The sequence below is a fragment of the Primulina tabacum genome, chromosome 16, assembly GCF_025594145.1.
Source record: "Primulina tabacum isolate GXHZ01 chromosome 16, ASM2559414v2, whole genome shotgun sequence".
In the NCBI taxonomy this organism is placed as follows: Eukaryota; Viridiplantae; Streptophyta; class Magnoliopsida; order Lamiales; family Gesneriaceae; genus Primulina; species Primulina tabacum.
In genome coordinates, this window is record NC_134565.1 from 8,011,457 (window position 1) to 8,034,289 (window position 22,833).

The 22,833-nt window shown below is 37.4% G+C and overlaps 1 protein-coding gene across 1 annotated transcript; it reads left to right on the forward strand.

The window, feature by feature from the left end:
• The first annotated feature begins 16,323 nt into the window (after positions 1–16,323).
• On the forward strand, positions 16,324–20,991 carry LOC142528320 (uncharacterized). Its single transcript, XM_075633363.1, has 10 exons — positions 16,324–17,054; positions 17,171–17,315; positions 17,374–17,745; positions 17,854–18,036; positions 18,167–18,228; positions 18,547–18,641; positions 19,114–19,197; positions 19,291–19,439; positions 19,618–19,992; positions 20,215–20,991. The coding sequence occupies exons 1-10, from the start codon at positions 16,324–16,326 to the stop codon at positions 20,989–20,991; spliced, it is 2,973 nt and encodes a 990-aa protein (XP_075489478.1).
• The last annotated feature ends 1,842 nt before the right edge of the window (positions 20,992–22,833 follow it).

Consider the following 22,833-nt stretch of genomic DNA (forward strand, 5'->3'; position numbering starts at 1 on the left):
ATTATTGTTGTAGGATTCATTCAAGATCATCATAGCCATCATAGTGCTTGTGGGTGGTAAGTATAAGCTTTCCCTTCAAATGCTCACATGATATATATGTATATAAGCCATGTTTATTGATGTCTAGCTCCTTCCATTGTTATATTGTTGATGTATGTATTGTTAATTGTTCATTGATCCAAGAATACCATTGAATCCATTGATAAGAAGCTAGTACTCTATTGTTGCTTACCAAGTATTTGTTAAATTGTCTCAATAAAATTTCCCATGATCAAAGCCAAGGAAGTGATAGTTAATTCATGCATGTCATTGGCCGATTTCACGATTATGAGTATCTCTCACAGTTTTGATATATATTTATATCAAAGAGATACTCTCTACAGGTCACAGGTCACAGAATTATCATTTTCTTTCTTTTAATTCATGCTATGAAATACCATCTATATTGCTTTGTTATCTATTGTTCATTGAAGATGATATTATTCATTGTTCATTATCATTGCTATAGCTGTGTTTCAAGTTAAGCCATATATATGTACTTGTTATGTATAGCTTCTTACTTACTGAGTTTTATCTCATTCCAGTTAACGTCATGTGATGTAGGTGATAAAAAGAAATGAAATGGATTGTTCGATGCTGAAGAAGTCATATGGCTAATGGAAGGGGAAAAACTTTTGACTTGTATCACTTTTGTTGGGGTGTTGAACATTAATAGTGTTGGATACTTGGTATTTTGTATTAAATGAATTGCATGTTGATGGTTTTTTTGATTATATCTGATAATATTTTGAAAGTTGTCATTGTTTTATTGATGAAGAAGTTTAAAAATCTTTTATGAAAATAGTATTTTATTTTTTCTCTTTTTCCATTGTAATGTTTTCCGCATATGTTATTTATTTAAATTAAATATTATGGGACTGGATTGTTTCAATTGGTAAATAGTATTTTATGTTTTCCCTTTTTTCATTGTAATGCTTCCGCATATGTTATTTATTTAAATTAAATATTATAGGACTTGGTTGTTTCAATTGGTATCAGAGCAAAAGTTCTTCGGACCATATAGGACTTCTTCTACCTAAGACAATCCGATATGTTTTCGATCCTGCATCTATTAATTTTAACATTGAGAGTTGATTCTATTTAATTGCCATTGATGTATCATTTTTCCTATCTGTGTTAAAGTGAGAATTTGTGTAGGATATGCCTCCCAAGAGAAAGAATATTGAAGGGGATGATAGGACCCCTCCTACTGATAAGATTGCCAAGGTTGTAAATGAATTCAGTAAGTTATTGCAAGAACAAACGAAGGTTCATAGCGAACAAATTCAACAGCTATTGAGCATGCACACCTCGACCCAAGGTCGTGGTCGTGGAAGAGGCCAAGGCACAACTGAAAGTTCTGATGATGGTGCATATGATCGTTTCAGACATATGAACCCTCCTGATTTTACTGGTGGCCCTGATCCATTTGTGGCTCTTGAATGGATCAAATCATTGGAGGCCATATTCGATTACTTGAAATTCACCGACCAAGATAAGATAAGTTGTGATGTGTTTATGTTGGTCAAAGCGGCTCATATCTGGTGGGAAGCCACCAATGTAACATTTAATGTTTGAGAATTAAAGTGGGATGATTCAAGGAATTATTCTTCGCCAAATATTTTTCAAGAGAGGTCAAGGCCAAGAAGGTGAAGGAATTTCTTGAATTGAAGCAAGATGCTATGTCTGTCGCTGAGTATACCTTGAAGTTCGAAGAAGGATGTGTTTTTGTTTCTTTTTATTGCTGAAAACGACAAAGATAAGGGAGAACACTTCCTTCGTGGTTTTAAGCCAGAGATTCGAAGAGATGTTCATATGTCAAAGGTGATCACCTACCAAGACATTGTTGAGAGAGTCTTACTTGCCGAGCATGATGAACAAGAGATTGAGAAAGAAAGACAGTTAAGGAGGCAAGCTTTTCAAGCTAGAGGGCAAGGAACAAGTAAAGGAAAAGGCAAGATGGAGCAACGCAATAAACCTTCTTTGCCTTCGTCAGATACGGAGCGACCTGTGTGTCCTAAGTGTGGCAAGCCACACAAAGCTGAATGTTTGGTTGATAGGGGTCGATGTTTCAGATGCAAGGAAATGGGGCACACAGCACAGAAGTGTCCTCTTTCTTCGAATCAAGGAAGAGTTCAAGGAAGAATTTTCGCAATGACCAAAGAAAGTGCTAATCCTGATTCTTCAGTGATATCAGGTAATATTTTAATCTTCGACAAGAAAGCACTTACATTAATTGATACTGGTGCGACACGCTCTTTTATGTCTGAACTGTTCATGCATTTTTTATCTGTTGAACCTACTGTTATGCCATTACACCTCAATATTGTGTTGCCCTCTGGGGATGAAATTTGTCCTACTAGTATCCTCAAGGCTTGTCCTGTTCAAATGAGTACGAGATTATTTTTTGCTGATCTTATTGTTATTCCGATGGTAGCATTTGATGTTATATTGGGTATGGATTGGTTATCTGCTTATCATGCGGTGATTGACTGTGTGGGCAAGACAATGAAGTTTTTAGCAGATGACCATGAGAATGATGTATTTGTTGGTCTAGGCTCTTCGATGAGTATTCCTATTATTTCTTGTCTAACAAGCTGCTAAATTGTTGCAAAAAGATTGTATTGGTTTTCTTGCTTCAGTGTTGGACGTGCGCAAGGAAAGTAATATGCAATTACAGGATATTGATGTGGTTCAAGATTATCCTGACGTATTTGCAGATGATGTGCCTGGATTACCACCTGACCGAGAGGTGGAGTTTGTGATTGATTTAATTCCAGGTACAGCTCCAATCTCTAAAGCTCCATACAGAATGGCTCCGACTGAGATGAAAGAATTGAAAAATCAATTATAGGAGCTATTAGATAAAGGTTTTATCCGCCGTAATTCATCGCCATGGGGAGCTCCGGTTTTATTCGTGAAAAAGAAAGATGGGTCGTTGAGGTTATGCATTGATTATCGGGAACTCAACAAGGTAACTGTTAAGAACAAATATCCTTTGCCACGTATTGATGACCTGTTTGATCAATTGCAAGGAGCCACCATATTTTCGAAAATCGATCTTCGATTCGGATATCATCAATTGAAGGTAAAAACGGAGGACATACCAAAGACTGCTTTCAGAACAAGGTATAGCCATTATGAATTTTTGGTGATATCGTTTGGACTAACAAATGCTCCTTCAGTTTTCATGGATTTAATGAATCATGTCTTTAAGCCGTATTTGGATAGTTTTTTCATTGTTTTTATTGATGACATCTTGATTTACTCAAAGACACGAGATCTTCATCGTGAGCATTTGAGGATTGTGTTGCAGCTGTTGAGGGATAAGCAATTGTATGCCTAGTTAAAGAAATGTGAGTTCTGGTTGGATCAGGTGGCATTTTTGGGCCATATTGTTTCGAAAGAAGGAATATCGGTGTATCCTTCTAAGATTGAATCCATTAAGCAATGGTCCATTCCAAAGACAGTGGCAGAGGTAAGAAGTTTTCTTGGTTTGACAGGATATTACAGAAGATTCATAGCGGATTTTTCGAAGATCGCATTGCCATTGACGAGTTTGACACGAAAGGCTACCAAGTTTGAATGGACCATAGAATGCCAACAAGCATTTCAAACATTGAAAGATAAGTTGACTTCTGCCCTGTTTTAGTACTTTCTTGTGGTACTGAAGATTTTGTTGTGTATACAGATGCTTCAAAGCAGGGGTTAGGTGCCGTATTGATGCTGCGTGGGAAAGTGATAGCATATGCTTCTCGTCAGTTGAAGGAATACGAGAAGAATTATCCCACTCATGATTTGGAGTTGGCGACTGTGGTTTTTGCTTTAAAGATTTGACGGACACTATCTATATGGATGAGAAATGTGAAATATTTACAGGATCATAAAAGTTTGAGTTATTTGTTTTCGTAGAAGGAATTGAATATGCGGCAGCGAAGATGGTTGGAACATGTGAAAGACTATGATTGCACCATTAGCTATCATCCTGGTAACGCTAATGTGGTTGCGGATGCTTTGAGTCGCAAGTCGAGTTCTTTATTGGGATCTATGATTTCTAAACCATTGTTGTTTAATCTGCAAAGGAACGAGATAACTTTGGTATCTCCAGGTACAGTGGCTCGATTATCTGCATTAGTTCTTCACTCAACTTTGTTTAATCAAATTTTGAAGGGACAACAGTCTGACGATCAATTATTGGAGTTGAAGAGAAAAAGTGATCTGACAGGAGTTTCGGAGTTTGGGTTGAATCGTGATGGTTTATTGATCTTTCGAGGTAAGATATGTGTTCCTATGAATGATGACATTCGAAAAGATGTACTTATTGAAGCTTGATGCGAAACCTCGTACGAATGAAAAGCAAGCACGAATATCGAAATTGCCACCCTCAGTTCAATAACAAACAAGGATCGATTATGTTGTCCCGATCTTTTGAAACAAGTAACGATTTGTGATATTCACCTCTAAGCGATTAAAACTTAGTAACAAATATCAACGATAAAACAATTGAATTTCAAACGAACCTTCAAAGATCTTGTTTTGACAATCCGAGCGAAAAACAATCGACAAACGCCACAAAGATGCAATCTTTGATAAGTTTGATTTTGTTATGAACCAAAGCTAAAATAGCCTTGAATATTGAGAGAAAATCTCCAATAATGTTTAAACTTCTTCAATCATTTCGTTCATCCCCCTTACAATACATTATATAAACAATAAAAATAAGAAAAGTTGTGTGAAAAAGCTTAAATAAGATAACTAGCAACTTTGACACGGAAGTGCGCCAAAAGACCTTGGGTGCGGTGCTTGTTTGACCGCGGGTGCGGTGTAGCTTCGGCAACAAACCGCGGGTGCGGTGTAGCTTCGGCAACAAACCGCGGGTGCGCTAATGATTTGACCGCGGGTGCGGTGCAGCTTCGGGAAATTTTCTTAAATTTGATTATCATGGACCGCGGGTGCGGTCCCTTTATTAGCGCGGGTGCACTGGTCCTTCGACCATTGCACTTGAATAACATTCCAAAAACCTCCAATATTATTCCCGTGATTCCCAACCTCCTCTAATTTAGTCACCCAATTTGTAGATCCTCCTTGGTAGTTCATCATGAGTCCTTGAAGTGCTTCTTTAAACTTCTTGCTACGTCCCCTCGTTATAGGTCCTTCGGGCAACTCCAACGACTCCCATGCTTTCTTTGGTGCTTGATCAACCACGTTTGAATCATTCTTCCCTTCTTGAAAAGGATTTGTCCTCAAATCTTGATCATCTCCTACATCAAACAACGAAAGATCACTAACATTAAAAGTAGAACTGACATTGTACTCACCTGGTAGGTCTAATTTGTAGGCATTGTCGTTGATCTTTTCAAGCACTTGAAATGGTCCATCACCCCTAGGTAAGAGTTTCGAACGTCGCTTTTCTGGAAATCTTTCCTTTCTTAAGTGCAACCACACTCAATCTCCCTTTTCAAAAATCATCTTTTTCCTCCCTTGTTGGCTTGCTTCGTATATTGTAAATTCTTCTTCTCGATGTTATTCTTGACCTTCTCATGCAAACTTCTAACGAATTCAGCTTTCTTCTTGCCATCCATGTTCAACCTTTCACTCACAGGCAAAGACATCAAATCCAAAGGAGTTAAAGGATTAAAACCATAAACAATTTCAAATGGTGAATAATTCGTAGTAGAATGCACGCTACGGTTATAAGCAAACTCAACAAATGACAAACATTCTTCCCAATTTTTCAAGTTCTTTTTTAGTATAGCACGCAAAAGTGTTCCTAGAGTTTTATTAACGACTTCAGTTTGTCCATCCGTTTGAGGATGACATGTAGTAGAAAACAACAGTTTAGTGCCAAGCTTAGCCCACAAAGTTTTCCAAAAGTAACTCAAAAATTTAACATCACGGTCAGATACAATAGTCCTAGGCATACTATGCAACCTAACGACTACCTTAAAGAACAAATCTGCAATGTTGGATGCATCATCGGTTTTATGACAAGCAATAAAATGTGCCATTTTAGAGAATCTATCAACAACAACAAATATTGAATCCCTCCCCTTCTTTGTCCTTGGCAAACCTAAAACAAAATCCATAGAAATATCAATCCAAGGTTCACTAGGAACAGGAAGTGGTGTATACAATTCATGTGGTTGTGTTCTAGACTTAGCTTGTCTACAAGTAATGCACTTTTCACAAACACGCTCAACATCATATTTCATATGTGGCCAATAAAAATGCTCATGCAAACAACTCAAAGTTTTAGCCACACCAAAGTGCCCCATCAAACCACCACCATGTGCCTCCCTCACAAGTAACTCACGAATTGATGACTTAGGAATGCACAATCTATCTTCTCTAAATAAAAACCCATTATGCAAATAAAATTTGTCATGTAGACCATGCATACATGTTTCAAATATCTCCTTAAAATCCTCATCCAACAAATACAACTCTTTCATATGTTCAAATCCCAAGATTTTCGTCTCCAAGGTAGAGATTAATACGTACCTCCGTGATAGTGCGTCAGCCACTACATTATCCTTACCTTGTTTGTATTTGATTATGTAGGGAAATGTACCTATGAATGCCACCCACTTAGCATGCCGCTTGTTCAGTTTTTGTTGTCCCTTAAGATACTTTAGAGACTCATGATCGGTATGAATCACAAACTTCTTAGGCCTCAAGTAGTGTAGCCACATCTCCAAGGTCCTAACAAGCGCGTACAACTCCTTGTCATACGTTGGATAGTTTAGTGCTGCTCCATTGAGTTTCTCACTAAAGTACGCTACTGGTCGTCCTCCTTGCATCAAAACCCCACCAATACCTACACCTGAAGCATCACATTCAATTTCAAAAGTATTAGAAAAATCAGGCAAAACAAGTAAAGGCGCATTAATTAATTTTTGTTTAATAATATTAAAAGACTTCTCTTGCTCCTCGCCCCAGTGGAATGGAACGTTCTTCTTAATCACTGCCGTCATCGGTGCCGCCAGTGTGCTAAAATCTTTTACAAACCTCCTATAGAAGCTTGCAAGACCATGAAAGCTTCGAACTTGACTAACATTAGCAGGCGTTGGCCAATCTCGAATAGCACTTACCTTGTCCTCATCCACTTGTATCCCCTGTGAACTTACCACAAAACCAAGAAAGACAAGTTTGCTTGTACAAAAATCACATTTCTTAAGATTAGCATATAAATGTTCAGCCCTAAGTGTTGTCAGTACAAGTCTCAAATGCTCAACATGCTTTTCTAAATCTTTACTATACACAAGAATATCATCAAAATAAACCACAACAAATTTCCCTATGTAAGCACGCAAGACATGATTCATCAACCTCATAAAGGTACTAGGAGCGTTTGTTAAACTAAAAGGCATTACCATCCACTCATATAACCCATATTTGGTTTTAAATGCTGTTTTCCACTCATCACCTTCCTTCATCCTAATCTGATGATAACCACTCTTCAAGTCAATTTTACTAAAAATACATGCACCATGCAACTCATCTAACATATCATCTAATCTAGGTATGGGATGCCTATACTTGATGGTTATGTTATTAATTGCCCTCCAATCCACACACATATGCCATGAGCCATCTTTCTTAGGAACTAGTAAAACAGGTACAGCACAAGGAGACATGGACTCACGCACAAAACCCCTATCTAACAATTCACTTACCTATCGCTGAAGCTCCTTAGTCTCATCCGGATTGCTTCTATAAGCTGGACGATTTGGCAATGCACTTCCGGGCACAAAATCAATTTGATGCTCAATCCCCCTCAATGGTGGTATTCGTTGAGGTAGCTCCTCCGGAAATATATCATCAAACTCCTGCAAAAGGGAAACAACAATGCTCGGAAGATTTCCGGCTATATCACTTGTGTTAAAGAGAATCTCTTTGTAAAGAATCAACACAAGTGGATCATGTGTGTGCAACAATTGTTTCAACTCACTCTTTTGGGCCATATATGTTTTCTTTTTGACCTATTTCCTCTCATTTTCTTTTCCCTCATTTTTCTTTTGTATGGCTATCTCACTTTTTCTTTTAGCCATGTCATTTTTGTTTTCAAAGGCCATCTCACTTTTTAATTCACTCTTTTTTTCGGCCTCATCTCTCTTTTTTTTTTTCAATTGGTCCTCCAACACTTGCTTTGGGGACAAAGGAAGTAAAACAATGGGTTCTTTCTTGAGTACAAAAGAATATTTATTTCTAAACCCATCATGTGTCACTTGCCTATCATATTGTCATGGTCTTCCTAACAAAATATGACAAGCATGCATTGGTACCACATCACACAATACCTCATCAATATACTTCCCAATCGAAAACGCAACCAAAACTTGTTTGTTCAGCTTCACTTCGGCACAGTCATTCAACCACTGTAGCCTATATGCTTGAGGATGTTTCAAAGTAGGCAAGCTCAATTTTTCCACCATCTCAAGACCAGCAACATTGGTACAACTCCCTCCATCTATAATAATGTTGCAAACTTTGCCACTGACAAAACATCTAGTATGGAACAAGTTTTCCCGCTGATTCGTCTCCTCTTCTTTGACTTGGTCACTCATGATACGTCTAGTCACTAATGCCTCACCCACAACTGCTTCATATCCCTCATCAGGATCCTCTAATGCAGGCATCTCATCTTCATCCTCTCCATCATCTCCCTCACTATGAGATTCATACTCCCCATAATTATTCAACACCATCACCCTTTTATTGGGACATTGGCTAGCAATATGTCCAACTCCTTGACACCTAAAACATTTAATATATATAGAACGATTAATAGGAGTTTCAGGTTTACCTTGCACTCCCTGCTTAGGCGCCTCCTGTTTAATGTCAACTTGGGCTTGACCACTACCTTGCTTTCTTCACGTTTAACAACGTTGGAACGCCAAGATGTTGATGTATTACCAAATTGTGTGGTACGACCAACTCCTCTCCTCTTGAGTTGTTGCTCCACTTTTATCGCCATCTGCACCATTTCATCTAGATCCAAGTAATGTCTAAGTTCCACTTGGTCTTGAATTTCCCTGTTCAAACCACACAGAAAACGAGCCATAGTAGCCTCACTATCCTCATCTATGTTTGCTCTAATCATGACTACTTCCAATTCTTTATAGTAGTCCTCAACACTCTTCACACCCTGTCTCAAAGTTTGTAACTTCTTAAACATTTCTCTATAATAGTGATTTGGTACAAACCTCTTCCTCATTACGCATTTCATCTCAGCCCAAGTTTCTATAGACCTCTCATTGCATCTTCTCTTAGTGGTCACTAATTGATCCCACCAAATAAGTGCATAATCAACAAATTCAACCACGGCCAACCTAACCTTCTTTTGTTCGGAATAATGGTGACAATCAAACACGAATTCAACTCGCTTTTCCCATTCTAAATAAGCCTCTGGATCCGACTTACCATGGAACGACGGAATTTTCATCTTAATGCTACCTATGTTATTATCTTCCTTATTCCCATCATCGTACCTACCACGTAAGGCTTCTCTTCTTCCCCTACCAAATCCTCTACCTCTTCTGCTCCTACCCCAGTTCTCGTTTTGACTCTCCTCTTCTACTCCCAATTCATAATCATCCTCTTCTTCTTCGACTGTACCCAAACCTTTAGGTTTAGATTTATTTTCACTAGTGCTAACTTCAAGCCTATCCAACCTCTCATATAAAGGATCCAACTCGGCCCTCATCATTCTACTAAAATGCCCAAATAACGCCTTCATTTGAACCTTAGACAACCCCTGGTTCGAACTTTCTCCTACTTCCCTCTCCATTTTACTTTCAGATTTTGTACCTGCAAGAAAATGTTAGTAGAAATAAAAGATGTTCATCACCCAAATTCTCACAATCACTCCAAAGAAATAACACTCGCACTTCAAATATTTTCACTCGAATGTGATAGTTCTCTCAAAGATGTGATCAATCTTTATATTTGTATACCAAACTATCAAGATTCAACTCGTAACACTTGCAACTGTCTCACTTGGATTGCACAAAGCCAAGAACACTAGAATAACACAGATTTGAAAACAGAACAAAGGATTACACAGATCTGAAAACAGAAACGAAGGAATAACACAGATCTGATAACAGAATGAAATTTATATTTTTCTTTTCTTATATATATTTTTTTATATATAGAAAGATTTGACAAAAGAAACGAAAGGATACCACAGATCTGATAATAGAACAAAATTTTAGACAGATTTGAAAATTAAGAATAAGATACTTACTTGAATTTCAATGAGCCAAAGCTCTGATACCAAATGATGCGTAACCTCGTACGAATGAAAAGCAAGCACGGATATCGAAATCGCACCCTCAGTTCAATAACAAACAAGGATCGATTATGTTGTCCCGATCTTTTGAAACAAGTAACGATTTGTGATATTCACCTCTAACCGATTAAAAATTAGCAACAAATATCAACTGATAAAACAATTGAATTTCAAACGAACCTTCAAAGATCTTGTTTTGACAATCCGAGCGAAAAACAATCGACAAACGCCACAAAGATGCAATCTTTGATAAGTTTTATTTTGTTATGAACCAAAGCTAAAATAGCCTTGAATATTGAGATAAAATCTCCAATAATGTTTAAACTTCTTCAATCATTTCGTTCATCCCCCTTACAATGCATTATATAAACAATAAAAATAAGAAAAGTTGTGTGAAAAGGCTTAATTAATATAACTAGCAACTTTGACACGGAAGTGCGCCAAAAGACCGCGGGTGCGGTGCTTGTTTGACCGCGGGTGCGGTGTAGCTTCGGCAACAAACCGCGGGTGCGCTAATGATTTGACCGCGGGTGCGGTGCAGCTTCGGGAAATTTTCTTAAATTTGATTATCATGGACCGCGGGTGTGGTCCCTTTATTAGCGCGGGTGCGCTGGTCCTTCGGCCATTGCACTTGAATAACATTCCAAAAACCTCCAATATTATTCCCATGATTCCCAACCTCCTCTAATTTAGTCACCCAATTTGTAGATCCTCCTTGGTAGTTCATCATGAGTCCTTGAAGTGCTTCTTTAAACTTCTTGCTACCTCCCCTCATTATAGGTCCTTCGGGCAACTCCAACGACTCCCATGCTTTCTTTGGTGCTTGATCAACCACGTTTGCATCAAAGCTCATACAGCGCCATATTCTGTACACCCTGGTAGTACCAAGATGTACCAAGATCTTAGACGTCTTTTCTGGTGGCCACGTACGAAGAAAGATATCATGTTATTTGTTTCTGAATGTCTAACATGTCAGCAGGTTAAGATTGAGCACCAGAGACCGGCGGGATTGTTGCAATCCTTGCCCATACCGCAATGAAAGTGGGAGCACATAACTATGGATTTTGTTGTTGGGTTGCCAATGATGCAGAAGGGCTTCAATTCTATTTGGGTGATCGTGGATCGATTGACCAAGTCATCTCATTTTCTTCCTGTCAAGAAGACGTATTCTATGAATCAATATGCAGAGGCTTATATTCAGGAAATTGTGAGACTTCATGGAATACCGGTATCGATAGTTTCAGATCATGATCCAAGGTTTACATCTGCGTTCTGGAAGAGTTTACATCGAGCCTTGGGAACGAAATTGGCTTTTAGTACCGCCTACCATCCTCAAAGAGACGGTCAATCAGAAAGGGTTATCCAAATTCTTGAAGATATGTTAAGGGCTTGTACGATTGATTTCGTGGGAAGTTGGGATTCCAAGTTGCCTTTGGTGGAGTTCACGTATAATAACAGCTACCAGTCTTCTATCGGCATGGCACCTTATGAAGCTTTATATGGAAGAAAGTGTCGATCTCTTTGTATTGGGAAAAGGTAGGTGAAAGGAAGATGTTGGGCCCAGAGTTGGTTCAAAAAACAGCAGATGTTGTACCGTTGATCCAAGAAAGAATGAGGACCGCTCAGTCTCGACAGAAGAGTTATGCCGATGTTTGATGACGACCTTTAGCATTCGAGGTTGGTGATGATGTATTTATTAAGATAGCTCCTCTCAAGGGAGTTATGCGATTTGGCAAGAAAGGTAAGTTAAGTCCTCGATACATTGGGCCATTTGAGATTCTAGATAAGATTGGAGACCGAGCCTATCGTCTTGCATTACCACCGAACTTGGATCGAGTTCACAATGTATTTCATGTTTCTATGCTACGTAAGTACCTTTCTAATCCATCTCATGTTCTTCAGTACGAGTCATTGGATCTTTTACCTAACCTAAGCTACGAGGAAATGACGGTTCAAATTCTTGATCGCAAAGTTAAAGTGTTGAGAAACAAAGAAATTGGCCTTGTCAAAGTGCTTTGGAGAAATCAAGTGATTGAAGAGGCTACGTGGGAATCGGAAGAGGAGATGAAACATCGTTATCCGATTTTATTCGACAGTAAGCAAATTTTGGGGACAAAATTTTTATACGGAGGGGAAATTGTAATATCACATCCTTTTAGCATTTTATTATTTATAATATTATTTTTGGTTGGGTGTTTAGGAAATATGTTTATTGGAATGGTTATTATATGGTCATTGTTTATAGTTATTGTTTTGGTATTATGTTCATAGTTAGTGATGATTATGGAAATGAATGGGTAGAATAGAAAGTTGATCTTGAGCCAAATAGAAAATGGAAGTACAAAAACGATATGAAAAATGTGGCAGTAGTTGTGGTTTTTAGTATAATATTTTGTATATTGATCCAATTTATGTGAGGCTACTTCCATTATAAAGATAAGATATAAGACTATAACTTTCATGTTTTGAGTTTTGTTCAAATCATTAGGGAATACGAGCCAAAAGTAGCCCGAAGTGTGTCGTGTGTATCATTGTTCCTGCACTGACACATGTTGGGAGAATGAGCATAACTTTTTACTCATACATTCAAATGACATGAATCCAATTAGAGATGCAAGAAAAGACATAGGGCTACAACTTTCATGTTTACCACTTTAGCTAATTCGGAAGAAAATCTATAGTTTTGGAAATGTGTGATTTCCAGTGTGTACACGGACCCATACACGGAGGGGGGCACTGGGTCCATGTCTATGGCTTAGAAAACACGTTTTTGGTGCATTGGAAGGCTTATAAGCATGTTTCTAGACTCTTCTAACCATTTCTCCTTCTTTCTTTCTCCTTGGATTGTTACTAGCTTTCTCCCTCAAAGATTTTTTCTCCTTCAATTCTCCACTTCAAGGTCAAGGATTTAGTGAAATTCCTTTGCTTTTCCTTCTAAGTTTTCTAAGCTCCAAGGTAAGGCTTCTTTATTTTTAGGAGTTGGAAGGGTTTGAAATATTAAGGGTTAAGTTGGGTTCATTGATTCATTGGATTATTGGTGATGATTTATGGTTATTATTGTGATTATTGTTGTCGGATTCATTCAAGATCATCATAGCCATCATAATGCTTGTGGGTGGTAGTAGAAGATTTCCCTTCAAATGCTCACATGATATATATGTATATAAGCCATGTTTATTGATGTCTAGCTCCTTCCATTGTTATATTGTTGATGTATGTATTGTTAATTGTTCATTGATCCAAGAATACCATTGAATCCATTGATAAGAAGCTAGTACTCTATTGTTGCCTACCAAGTATTTGTTAAATTGCCTCAATAAATTTTCCCATGATCAAAGCCAAGGAAGTGATAGTTAATTCATACATGTCATTGGCCAATTTCATGATTATGAGTATCTCTTACAGTTTTGATATATATTTATATCAAAGAGATACTCTCTACAGGTCACAGGTCACAGAATTATCATTTCTTTCTTTTAATTCATGCTATGAAATATCATCTATATTGCTTTGTTATGTATTGTTCATTGAAGATGATATTATTCATTGTTCATTACCATTGCTATAGCCATGTTTCAAGCCAAGCCATATATATGTACTTGTCATGTATAGCTTCTTACTTACTGAGTTTTATCTCATTCCAATTAACGTCATGTGATGCAGGTGATAAAAAGGAATGAAATGGATTGTCCAAGGCTGAAGAAGTCATATGTCTAATGGAAGGGGAAAAACTTTTGAATTGTATCACTTTTGTTGGGGTGTTGAACATTAATAGTGTTGGATACTTGGTATTTTATATTAAATGAATTGCATGTTGATGGTTCTTTTGATTATATCTGATAATATTTTGAAAGTTGTCATTGTTTTTATTGATGAAGAAGTTTAAAAATCTTTTATGAAAATAGTATTTTATGTTTTCTCTTTTTCCATTGTAGTGCTTCCGCGTATATTGTTTATTTAAATTAAATATTATGGGACTGAGTTGTTTCAATTGGTAAATAGTATTTTATGTTTTCTTTTTTCATTGTAATGCTTTCGCGTATGTTATTTATTTAAATTAAATATTTTGGGACTGGGTTGTTTGATCTTCGACTATTGTGACATAATGCGAGAGTTGTTCATAGAAGCCTTTTCTCCGAATAGTGCAACTAGCAAGCAAGACGATATCATTGTATTCTGGGGAATATTGGTCATAATCATGTTGTATTGGGATATTACTTATGAGAAAGCGAAAATACTCTTTATCATAGTGCTTCGGCACATCTTAATCTAAATATTTTCCTCTTAAAATTTTTTATTGCCCCAACCTATCGACCAAAATTTCCAACTATTATTTTCTTGAACCCATGGTATTTCTATGTGAAATTAAGGAGGACCGGACCTTATTTCAAGACCCGAGCTTTATGAACGTATTGCTTATATGCTAAACATTGATTGGGGTCTGAAAATTTTAAATGTTGAACTATATAAAATTAGAAACGGTACACTTATATTCAATGCATGCATATGGGATCATTTTGTTGATTACAATTACAAGTTTATCATATTTTAAGATCCTTTAAAATTCCTGAGAGAAGAATAATTTTATATAAGTTGTAGATTTTCATGTGGTCTTGATTCCTTATTTCATTATTTGATATCTTGATTACTTGCATATAATTAATTTAATTATAAGAGATCTTGCAAAATGTTATTGAATTGAGAAAATTATTTTAAAATATATTGATCTTGTAGTATATGTGAAAGGAATTTTATTCCTTGATATATTTTTCTTTTTAATATCTTTAATGTTTTGCCTTTCTAGACATGAGAATAATCTCGAATTGATGATATGATCTCGTGTAGACTTAATATTTGATATGAAACTATATATGATATGACTCATAATATCTTTAAGATATGATATCATAATATCTTTAAGATATGATATCCTTGTTTTAAAAGAGTTTGTTTCCTAATGAAATTGTTTTTTCGATGTTTAATAGGACTCAAAGGAGAAGAAAAAGGTGGAGACCGAGAGCATAAAAATCCTGTAGAGACGAATTCATACGGAGAGTTTTTGAGATCGAAGTAATCTCGTGCCATTGTTAAAGTGTGGCTGTGAAGTGCTGACAACATCTGAAGACAACGCCTAATCACTGGTTTGATTAGTGTATTGATTTTTGAAGACTTTTTCACTTCTCAGCTGATGCATCCTCTGTATATTGATTGTACGGTTTGTTAGAGGTTTAGGATGCAATTGGTTTTTACTCGCCTTAATTAGAGAGTTGGTTTATTCTTTCACTAGTATTGGTTTTTGTAAACTTACAAGTTTTTCTAGTGAATTATTTTGCCCTGAGGCACCGCGCAAGTATTTTATACTTGTGCATAATTTATATCTCGTCTCTCGTATTATTATCATTCCAGTTGCGTGTTAATGTGTTAAACTATAATTTCCGCTGCATGTTGTCGTGGGTGTTACAACACCTACGCACAACACCTACATTCTGATATTCACAACACTCACCCTCATCACATTTACCCTGTGGAAACGGAACTCTCAATTGGTATCAGAGCCTCCACTTGACGCTACTAAGTGAGATCCTATTTTGTTTTGTTTTCACAAGTGAAAAAGGATTATGGAAGTATCAACAAACACTGTTTTTAGACCTCCCGTGTTGGATGGATCAAACTATGCATTGTGGAAAGTAAAGATGAGGGTTTTTATTAAATCCATTGAAGAAAGAGCTTGGCAACGTGTACTTGATGGTTTGAGTCCACCAAAGATTGAGGATGCTGATGGAGACACTCAGCTCAAACTAGAAAGTACATGGACAATTGATGAAGTGCAAACATCAAATTTTAATTCCAAGGCTCTCAATGCTATATTTTCGTCTGTTGACACAAGGATGTTCAATCTAATCACCAATTGTGTCTGTGCCAAAGAAGCTTGAGATATACTTCAGAAACATTGTGAAGGATCCGAGAGTGTGCGCAAAACTAGACTAAGGATGGTGGCATCAAAATTTGAAAGCTTGAGAATGGAGGACAAGGAGTCTATTCTTGAGTATGATAGCCGTTTGAGACAACTTTCTAATGAAGCCCACAGTCTTGGAGATCCCATGTCCAATGAAAGATTGGTGAACAAAGTTTTAAGATCTCTTCCTGAGAGATTTAATGTCAAAGTTTGTGCAATTGAAGAATCTAAAGACACTTCAACAATCAACCTGGATGAATTAATAAGTTCTCTCAGAACTTTTGAGATGAATCTTAATTTACAAAAGAAGGATAAAGGGAAGACAATAGCCCTTGAAGTTTCAACCGACTCTTATGATGAAATCCTTCAAATATCTAAAGAGATGAATGAGTCTGATTTAGGTGAAGATTATATCTCTCTAATTACTAAGAAATTTGGTGATTACTTGAAGAAAATGAGAGAGAAGAAGAAAATTGGACAAAAATCTGTGTTGCCCAATATCACCACTTCTGCAAAAGCTCAAAAGTTTACTCCCATGAAAGGACAATTTCGACCAAGGAATGAATTGCAAATCCAATCAAATGTTAGAAATCTGGATTCAGTGCAATGTAGAGAGTGTTCTGGATTTGGAAACTATGCCAATGAGTGTGCCAATCGACTTCGGAGAAACAAAGGCATGGCTGTCACTTTGAGTGATGAAGAGTCTGATGATGATCAAGGATCAAATGAATCTGAAAATCACACATCGTTGTCTGCTGTGATCAAGTAGAAACGTTTAATGCAAATCAATCTTTGGGTGTTGCCACAGGTGTTGCAATACCTGGTCGCAACATCTCTTCAAATTCAGTGTATCTTAATTCTACAACCCTTGGTGAATCAAGTCAGTCTGAAACCCAAGAAGTAGATGATGATGAAGTCACTCTGGAAAGTGTGCAGACAATGTATGAAGAATTGTATGAAGACTGGATCAAAAGAAATAAAGTGAATGCAATTCTCTCCAAAGAGAACACTGAGATGAAGTCACAAGTATCACATACTTGAAGTAATCTTAAGCAAGAAAGATCTGGAATTATGCAAAGTCAAGGAGGAGCTTGGAGAAGCAACTCAAATTCTTGCTAAGCTTAATTCAAGTTCATCCAAACTTGATTCACTCTTGATGATTGGAAAGAATGACAAAGCTGGACTTGGTTATACGAATAACCTGTTTGAAACTGGAGAATCTTCCAATACTGAAAGAAAACCAACTGTCTTTGTCAAAGAAAGTGCTGAAATCTCTAATGTTACACACACTGAAAAAGGTGTCTCATCAAAAAGGCAAATATCTACCAAGAAGTCCAAGTCTAGGAAACGCCACTTTATCTGCCACTATTGTTTTAGACCTGGACATATCAAATCCTACTGTTTTAAACTGAGAGATGACTACAAGAAATGGGAATCTGAACAGGTGTTGCCTCAGGTATTGTACAACACCTGGCGCAACACTGCCAATAGGAAACCATCGGTAAAAAGGGTTTGGGTGCCAAAGGCTAATATTCAATGTTCTGTTATCTATACTTCGTTAAAGACTAACATTGCAGGAATATGGTACTTTGACAGTGGCTGTTCACGCCACATGACAGGTTCTAAAGACCATTTGATTGACTATGTTGAACTGAGGAATGGTCATGTGACGTATGGTGGTGGTGCTAAAGGAAGAATTGCTGGCAAAGGGACCTTGAATGTTGATGGATTTCCTAACCTACACAATGTGCTTCATGTCGAGGGACTTAACTCAAACTTAATAAGCATAAGTCAACTTTGTGATGATGGTTTATATGTTAAGTTTGATAAAGACAATTGTGAAGTTTTTGATAACACTAATACTTGTATTTTGACAGGTACAAGGTCTGCTGACAACTGTTATCAACTTGGAGAGGACCTTGTGTGCAATCATTCAAAGGTGAGTGAAATTAAACTTGTGGCATCAAAAATTGGGTCATGCAAACTTCAAGACATTAAAGAACCTTGGTAAGTACGATGCTGTGAGAGGTATGCCTAATTTATCCTCTGGAATTCCTTATGTTTGTGGTGCATGTCAAAAGGGTAAGCAAACACGTGTTCCCCATCAAGTGTTGCAACACTTTGGGACAACACGGTGTCTCGAACTTTTGCACATGGATCTTATGGGTCCAATGGAAGTGGAAAGCCTTGGAGGTAAGAAGTATTCATGTGTTTGTGTGGATGATTTCTCTCGTTTTACATGGGTAAATTTTCTTAGAGAAAAATCCGACACATTTGCTGCTTTCAAGAAATTACATGCTAAGATTACTAATCTACATGATTTGAGGATTGGTAAAATAAGGACCGACCATGGTAAGGAATTTGAAAATTCACACTTTACATCATTCTGTGAAAAAAAATGGGATAACTCATGAATTTTCTGCCCCTAAGACTCCTCAACAAAATGGAATAGCCGAAAGGAAGAATAGGACATTGCAAGAAATGGCTAGAGTCATGTTAAGTTCAAAGAATATTTCAAAACGATTTTGGGCCGAGGCCTTAAACACAGCATGTCATATTTCAAATCGTGTGTACCTAAGGAGTGGTTCTACTATGACATCCTATGAAATTATCATGGGAAAGAGGCCAAACCTAAAGTACTTTCATGTTTTTGGGTGTGTATGTTATGTTTTAAATGACCGAGACCATCTTGCAAAGTTTGATTCAAAAAGTGATAAGTGTTTATTCCTTGGTTATTCATCCAATAGTCGTGCATATCACATGTATAATCTTAGAACAAGAACGACTATGGAATATATTAACGTTGTTTTTGATGATCTTGCAGATCTAACAGGAAAAACAATCAAGGATGAAGTTGATGGGATACTGAACATAAGTGAGACACTGCCTAACACAGATGTTGTACCCGGTGTTGTAACACCTGAGACAACACCTGCACTGGCAGAATCAAATGATGAACCATGAGAGGATGCTGTAAATGATGATGATGTAACCAATGAAGGGATTGATATTCCCAGTAAGATTCAGAAAAATCATTCATCATCTCAGATCATTGGAGAAGCACTTGAAGGAATGCAAACTAGAAGAAAGGAGAAAGTAGATTATCGAAAAATGATTGGTCTAGTATGCATGACTTCCGTGTACTCTCAAGTAAGTCATTCTTGTTTTGTTTCACTCATTGAACCCAAAAATATAAATGAAGCCTTAAAAGATGAATTTTGGGTCAATGCAATACATGAGGAACTTGAACAATTTGTTAGGAATGATGTGTGAGATTTGTTCCTAGACCTAATAATGTGAATGTTATTGAACCAAATGAATTTTTAAGAACAAAACTGATGAATCTGGAATTGTTGTGAGAAATAAAGCAAGGCTAGTTGCTCAAGGGTATACGCAAATCCAAGGGATTGATTTTGATGAGACATTTGCCCCTGTTGCCCGAATTGAATCAGTCCGACTTTTACTTGCCATTGCTTGTCACATGGACATAAAACTATATCAAATGGATGTGAAAATTGCATTTTTGAACGGCATTTTGAATGAGGAAGCTTATGTAAGCCAACCTAAAGGATTTGAAGATCCACACCACCCGGACCATGTCTACAAGTTGAAAAAGGCACTTTATGGACTGAAACAAGCTCCACGAGCATGGTATTGTAGGCTTACTGAATATCTGCTTGACTTAGGCTTCAAACGAGGTGAGGTTGATAAAACCCTTTTTATTCAAAAGTCGAAGCATGATATTCTTGTGTGTCAAATTTATGTGGATGACATCATTTTTGGTGCTTCTTCTCAAAAGCATGTTGATGATTTTGTTAAATGCATGTCTACAACATTTGAAATGAACATGGTAGGAGAATTAAGTTTCTTTCTTGGATTGCAAATTAAACAAATGCATGATGATATTTTTCTGTGTCAATCCAAGTATGCTAAGAATTTGGTAAAGAAATTTTCTGCCGAGAACACTAAACACATGAAAACTCCAATGGGGTCGACTGAAAAATTGTCTAAAGACGATGTTGCCGCAGGTGTTGACAACACCCAGTATCGCAGCATCATAGGCAGTCTTCTTTACTTGAGTGCAAGTCGTCCCGACATCATGTTTAGTGTATGTTTGTGTGCCAGGTATCAGGCTGATCCTAAAGTCACTCATTTAAAAGCTGTCAAAAGAATTTTGAGATATATAGCTGGGATAGTTGACTTAGGTTTGTGGTACATCAAAGAAACAAACTCCAATTTAGTGGGTTTTAGTGATGCTGACTGGGCTGGAAACCTAGATGATAGGAAGAGTACCACTGGTGGATGTTTTTATCTTGGTAACAATTTTGTGTCATGGTATAGTAGAAAGCAAAATTGTGTGTCTCTGTCCACTGCTGAATCTGAATATGTTGCAGCTGCTAGTTGCTGCTCACAACTTTTGTGGATGAATCAAATGATTAAAGATTATGGTTTCAACAGTGACACCTTATTTGTATACTGTGACAATTCAAGTGCAATTGATATTTCAAAAAATCCAGTACAACACTCTCAAACAAAACACATAAACATTAGACATCACTTTATTCGAGATTTGGTTGAGAAGGGTACAATTCGAATGGAATTTGTTGAAACTGAGAACCAACTGGCTGATATTTTTACAAAACCATTGGATTTTGAGAGATTTTCCAATTTTAGGAAGTCTCTCAGCTTGTGTGCACAATGATCACTCACGGATGTTGTCCTGGGTGTTACAACACCTGTGGACAACACTCAGCATGCATGTGCACTGTATTTTTAGGATGCTAGACATATTGCATTCATCATGTTTTGTGTGAAGCCTGTACAAGTGAAGGATACTGAATGGTGTGCTCTCAGTTGAGAATCAAACTTTCTCACAAAATTTTCTAAAGTGTGGATTATGCTCAATCTAAGTCATTAAGTAGTTGAGGATGTTCGTGTATCACATGATCTTGTTCAATGTGAAAAATGACTTGGAAAAGTCTTGAGCAACAAGGTGAAAAATAGAAAAGAGGAGAAAAATAGAACAAAAAATGTTTAGAAGAAAATGGAAAAAGCTACCTAAAGGAGTCCAATGAAGACCGTTCTTCTAGAGTGGGAGCTACCACTTCTAAGTCAAAATACAGATGGAAAAAGCTATCTAGAGGAGTCCAATGAAGACCGTTCTTCTAGAGTGAGAGCTACCATGTCTGAATTAAAATTGTTCAAGAAAGTTTGAGTCCAAATTGTGATTGTTGCCAGGAGGTGTTACCAACACCCAAGTACAGACAGATCACAGTTTGATCACATGCTTGTGTATTTCACTTTTGATCATATTTTAGGCATAAATTTAAGTCATTCATTCTGATGTTATGTGAATTCATCAAGTTCAGTGGGCTATCAGATTTTAATTCATGAAATACGAAGAAAACCCTAATCAACTTGATTTTGAAAAATCTTGATCTCTAACTGTTTGTGGGGTTAATTCGACGTGGTGTTTTATCCTGAATGATTTCTTGAAATAATGATTGCACTGTTTCAGAAAGTTACCGTTGGGTGAGAGTAAAAATTGGTTTGGAAAGGTGCTGAAGTTGCGGCTCAACAGAATGTTACCGTTAGAGGGTTTTGCTTAAATAATTAGGAATGGATGAGGAATAACTTTACCGTTTATTATTTTCCCTCACATTCTAAAATTTCTCCTGCCCTCACTATTCATTTTTTTTCTGCGCAAATTATCTCTGTTCTTCAGCGATTTTCTGTGTTCTTCGAACTACTCTACTTCTTTTGTTCTTGAATTTCGCAGATGGCTGGCTTCGATCCTCACAACATTAGGAGTGAAATGGCTGAGTGCATGCGTGGAGAGTCACCTGACACAACACCCACCACCGAAGCCAATGTTGAGGGCCTGGAAATTGTGGGTGTGCCAGAAGAGCCAACTCCGCTGGAAATAATCGCCCCTGGTGAACCTGGGAACGAGATCAACGTTGAGAATCCACCGGACTTTGAAGCCCTGAATAAAGCTTTTCCCCCTGCTCCTATGCGCCGAAGGTCAAAGAGACAAGCAGAGTTCGATCCTGACTTTGTTCCAACCAAGAAGCCTCGGGCATCTACCTCCTCAAATCTTCTGGACCTTGATTTCTCATCTGGAGATGACCCCGATGAAGATGATTTTGAGTTGGTGGCTCGCCCCAAACCAACTGTTGCTGCAAAGGAACCCAGTTCTACTTCTGATGTTCAAGAGCAAAACCCCGTCACAGATCTACAAAATGTTGCAGAAGAAAGATTTCCTGCTGAGCCTGAAGAAGATGAACAATCTCTGGCCGAGTTTCTTGCTCAACTTAAAGAAGAAAAGGACTGCCAAGAAACAAATTTCTAAGGATGATGAACCTGATTCAGAAATGATGAGGGAATTTGAGGAAAACCGGCCTGGAGCTTCTGATGATTCCTCTTCATCTTCTGTGTCTGATTTTGAATCTGAGGAACAAGATGATGCTGAATCTGAAGATATTGGCTCTGAAGAAAGTGAGTCTTCTGTTGCTGCTACTGCTGCCGGTGTTGAGGTGGATGT